Raw genomic sequence first — 5,346 nt, 5'->3', positions numbered from 1 at the left:
TGGTGCATTAAATTTAATAGATTTTTTATCAACTTTGTGCTTCCTTCTTTATTTTTAAACGATAAAGACAAAGATATATAAATTAGACTTCTTACCTATTACTATATTTAGGAACTGTGGAGCTTTTCATAAAGCAACATTTTGACTGTCTATCAAATGTAAAATCCTGATGATCTTAGGCCATGGGTAGAATTTCTGACCAAAATAGAAAAGGGAAATAAGTACTTCTTCTGATTCCACTTGTAACGATACTGGTGGTATTATCTGAAGCCCAATAGCCGAGTAGATATCCAGAGAGTAGTCAGACGTTTGCCGTGTCGGTACACAAGATGCTAGTCAGACGATTGCTGGGTTGGTACACAAGCAGGTAGTCACAGATGCAAGGTAGAGTAGCAGGTAGCAGCAGCTGAGCAAGCAGAATACTCAAGCACATGTCTGAACCAGGAAGTGCCATTTATAGGCCCAAACAGGATCCAGGATGGTTTCTCTTCGATGTCAAACTGGCCATCTTGGATAAGGGCAAATCTAAGGGCAAGTTTGCAAATACAGAGACCTCTAGTGGTCAGAGGTGCAAATGTCAAAGTAATTCCTTACACCACTTTTGGATGTCTCCCTTCTATCTTACCTATTCCTCCTTCTAGCAAATGGGGTGGGAACTTCACTGTGACCCCCAAATGACATGGGGGGCAGGTAAGTTAGTAGAGAGTAGTCCAATAGTGGCCTTCTCCTTTAAGCCAGTGTGGTCACTCAGTGCGGTGGCCTAACACCCTGAACTGTGGCCACAATGATGTGAATATTGGCCAAGTTTGTTGGTAGCTCTCAAAAGGGATGTCAGGACAATGTGTCAACCATTGGACACTCCTATTCCCCAGATTATGGCCCCCTATCATTTTGATATTTCCAATTTTAGGCTGGGGGACTGGATACAGAGTGCTGGTGGACTGCAAATAAAAATGTGGAGGACGTGGGGACTGAAACTATCTATCAGGCATCATGGAATAATTTAATGATGGCGTAGGTTCTATATATAATTGTATGTTATATACTTAGCAATATCACTCAATGTCAACGTGCTGCATCGAGAGCCAGGATGATATTATAATGTATTAAAAGAAGAATGGACTCAAGGGAGAAATGTATAATTTTATTAATTTGTGTTGAGGCCTCACCTTAATTATTCAGTACAATGCTGGGCACCAATTAAAAAATATAGCAACAATTTTAATTATGGTGTGGAAGATCTTAATTATAGGGAGTTGTCCAAGGTAAATTTATTTACACTAGAGAAGATATGTGCAGGGTTTATATAAATAACCGTGCGGCCCATAGAGAAAAATATCCGGCAACCTGTTCCTTATCATGTCTCCCCAGCGGACATACCCAAAGAGGCAGGTGTTGCCTAAAAGTGGAGACGGCAGAAGGAAGAGGTATATTGGAGGTAAATGTCATATTCTAGAACAAATACCACCACTTCCAGTTCCTTTTGTGATGTTAGCTGGCAACACAATCCTTACAGAATATATAATACAGAATCATTTTACTATCATTATCCCAATGATTCACCTTCATTTTCTGTTTCCTCTAACTCTAGAGAATACTCCCCGTAATCTCCTGCTGTGAAAATGGTTCTTTACAGTAACAGCAATTAAGAGGTGGAATACTGTTCCGCATTATCTGGATTTGAGAGACACCGGAGATAGATTCAAAAAGCACTGGATATTTACCCAACAAAACATTGATAGCACAATATAGTATGTAGAACTAGTGAATTGTTCGAATGACATTTTGAGGTCAGAAAGTATTTTTTCCGCTATTAATGTAAAGATAACTATTGTTTATTGATTTGTTTTGACTGGAATTTCTTATAGTGAAGAGTTGTTCATGAAATAACTATGTCATTATGTGGCTGATGGGGCAAGGAATCATTCAAACTGTGTTGGAGGAGATGTGTAGAATAGACTTCTCCAGATTGGATCGCCAGGTACCTCTGAAATAAGTATCCAACTTCACTATTCACCATCTCCAACAGAATGAATGTTTGCCGGGTTGGTTTGTTCTGACCTTCCGTCATTTCTGGGGTCACTGCCTAGGATGGTGGGATCAGGTGACCATTGACTATAACAACTTCTCCTGGAGCTAAACATACAGTTCTGTCCCACTGAGCTTACACCTTCCACCCTCTGCACATGTGACTCCTCTTACATACGTCTTACAAGTTACTATAATCAGGGGGTCTCTCATCTCTAAAACTGGTACAACATAGAAACATAGAATTTCACGGTAGATAACAGCCCACTTGGCCCATCTAGTCTGCCCATTTTTTTTTTTATTAACCTACAGTAACCTCAAACCCTATTTGATCCTTAGTTCTTTGTAAGGATATCCTTATGGCTATCCCAAGCATGTTTACATTGTTCTACTGTATTATCCTCTACCACCTCTGATGGGCGGCTATTCCACTTATCCACTACCCTTTCTGTGAAGAAGTCTTCAAATCTCATCTGAACCTACTTCCCCCCAGTACTGGTTTAGATTCCAGAACACAGAAGCCATTGATAAACAGAAAGTTCCCAATATCACATTGTGTAAAGTGGAGATTTAAAAATAACAGTCAAATAAAGTTATAAAGTGCAAATGTTTTATGGAAAAATAATAACAGAATATTTTCATATAGTTACAGATTACAGTGATTGTATGACAGAAATACCTGATGTCCTCTTCCAACAGAATATATTTTATTATTAATAATAATTATAATAATAATAATAATAATATTTATATTGAAACCTCATGTGATAGACATCTAAAGTGAAGTGATACATTTCTTAAATATAGTGACATATTCTTAGCTGGGAGTGACCATGATGAGCTCTGTAACCTAAGCCGTCTGCGCTGTCTATACACAGAACAGGAAATGAACGGACAATGCATCTAGATTAAGCACAATCAAATCTGTTGTAGAAGTAATTGTTGATGAAGTTGCTTTTTGGGTTGTGGGACAGACTTTTGCACACATATGGAAGCAATCAATAAAATTGTTCTGACAAGTACATTTCAGCCTATAAAAAAATATTGTTGCACGTCTCTTTCCTCTTAACGTAACCATTGTAGGATTTACAGATCCAGTCTGCACCAGTGTTCTTATGATGGCTTTTACTGGCAGAAAGGGCAAAGCCCCCCTAGCATTACTGGTAAATTATATAAAAACATACAATAAGATTGAGACGCGCTGACTTCCGTTCCTATGTTTATTCTATAATGTATCAATTATATATTCCTGACTTTTGCGGATGGAATAATCCAAAACCTTACGGAATCCACAAACAACTTTAGATCATGTAAAAGGATAATGTTTTATCAATGACTTTTTAGGTCACACATCATTGAGTATCTACCTAGATACTATATACTGCTTATATACCCATAGATCTAGCTAGATACTATATACTGCTTATATACCCATAGATCTACCTAGATACTATATACTCCTAATATACCCATAATATCTACCTAGATACTATATATTCCTTATATACCCATAGATCTACCTAGATACTATATACTCCTTATATACCCATAGATCTACCTAGATACTATATACTCCTTATATACCCATAGATCTACCTAGATACTATATACTCCTTATATACCCATAATATCTACCTAGATACTATATATTCCTTATATACCCATAGATCTACTTAGATACTATATATTCCTTATATACCCATAGATCTACCTAGATACTATATATTCCTTATATACCCATAGATCTACCTAGATACTATATATTCCTTATATACCCATATATCTACCTAGATACTATATACTCCTTATATACCCATAGATCTACCTAGATACTATATATTCCTTATATACCCATAGATCTACCTAGATACTATATACTCCTTATATACCCATAGATCTACCTAGATACTATATACTCCTTATATACCCATAGATCTACCTAGATACTATATACTCCTTATATACCCATAATATCTACCTAGATACTATATATTCCTTATATACCCATAGATCTACCTAGATACTATATATTCCTTATATACCCATAGATCTACCTAGATACTATATATTCCTTATATACCCATAGATCTACCTAGATACTATATATTCCTTATATACCCATAGATCTACCTAGATACTATATACTCCTTATATACCCATAATATCTACCTAGATACTATATACTCCTTATATACCCATAGATCTACCTAGATACTATATATTCCTTATATACCCAAAATATCTACCTAGATACTATATATTCCTTATATACCCATAGATCTACCTAGATACTATATACTCCTTATATACCCATAATATCTACCTAGATACTATATACTCCTTATATACCCATAGATCTACCTAGATACTATATACTCCTTATATACCCATAGATCTACCTAGATACTATATACTCCTTATATACCCATAATATCTACCTAGATACTATATACTCCTTATATACCCATAATATCTACCTAGATACTATATACTCCTTATATACCCATAATATCTACCTAGATACTATATACTCCTTATATACCCATAGATCTACCTAGAGATAATAAGTCCTGATTTACATTACATTATTTATTTTTATATAGCAGTTTATTTCACACATATTATTATGTGACTCCGGCACTATTACATCTATAGAACATGACAGCGCACACAATGTAGCGGGTGCTGCCGGGGGTCTGGTATTCTCCGTACTGCGCTGCGCAACACGGTGGCGCTAGATAAAAAATTGATAACAATAAGTCACCTGCAACTCTAGAAACGTCCCTGTACATTTTGTATAATAAGAAACGTGTCTATAAGAAGGTATTGCAGGACCAGACTCGCAGCAAAGCAAAACCATCCTCAGTTCCAACCAACCGCTGAGGTGAGACGGTTTTATTTGTCCTGAACATCATGGAGACCACACAGGTCACAGGTCAGTGCGCACTGATCTCTTCTTCCTGTAATAAGAAGAAAGAACAGACTCATAAAGACTCAGTACACACATTGTATATAGGTGTCAAATATGAACTAAATCACAAGAACCAATCATACATCGTCTATACGGCACTGAACAGATAAAACTGAATTGCTGATTGGTTGCTTGGTCCAATAAATACATATGGATATGGGGTCTGTCCACACACACACATATATATATATATATATATATATATATATATGGAGAGAGAGAGGGAGAGATGTAGCTGTTTTGTGTACCTTTGGCCTGTACTCCTAAAACCTGGTGTTTTGCCATTTAAGGATATCAATAGTGTTCCAGTCTGAAGTGTCTGATGCTGAGCTGCATATTACAGGCAC

The 5,346-nt window shown here is 36.4% G+C and overlaps 1 protein-coding gene across 1 annotated transcript in view; it reads right to left on the bottom strand.

The window, feature by feature from the left end:
• Nucleotides 1-3,935: 3,935 nt before the first annotated feature.
• LOC142160666 (guanylate cyclase 2G-like) overlaps nucleotides 3,936-5,346 on the bottom strand; it is a 37,522-nt gene continuing 36,111 nt past the window's right edge. The window contains exon 23 of the mRNA XM_075215526.1: nucleotides 3,936-4,988. Within this exon, the coding sequence (XP_075071627.1) occupies nucleotides 4,965-4,988 (24 nt within the window). The 3' untranslated portion in view covers nucleotides 3,936-4,964. The remainder of the gene's footprint in view (nucleotides 4,989-5,346) is intronic.

This window comes from Mixophyes fleayi, chromosome 6 (assembly GCF_038048845.1).
Source record: "Mixophyes fleayi isolate aMixFle1 chromosome 6, aMixFle1.hap1, whole genome shotgun sequence".
NCBI classification, from domain to species: Eukaryota; Metazoa; Chordata; class Amphibia; order Anura; family Limnodynastidae; genus Mixophyes; species Mixophyes fleayi.
This window is presented reverse-complemented; position numbering and strand designations above follow the sequence as displayed.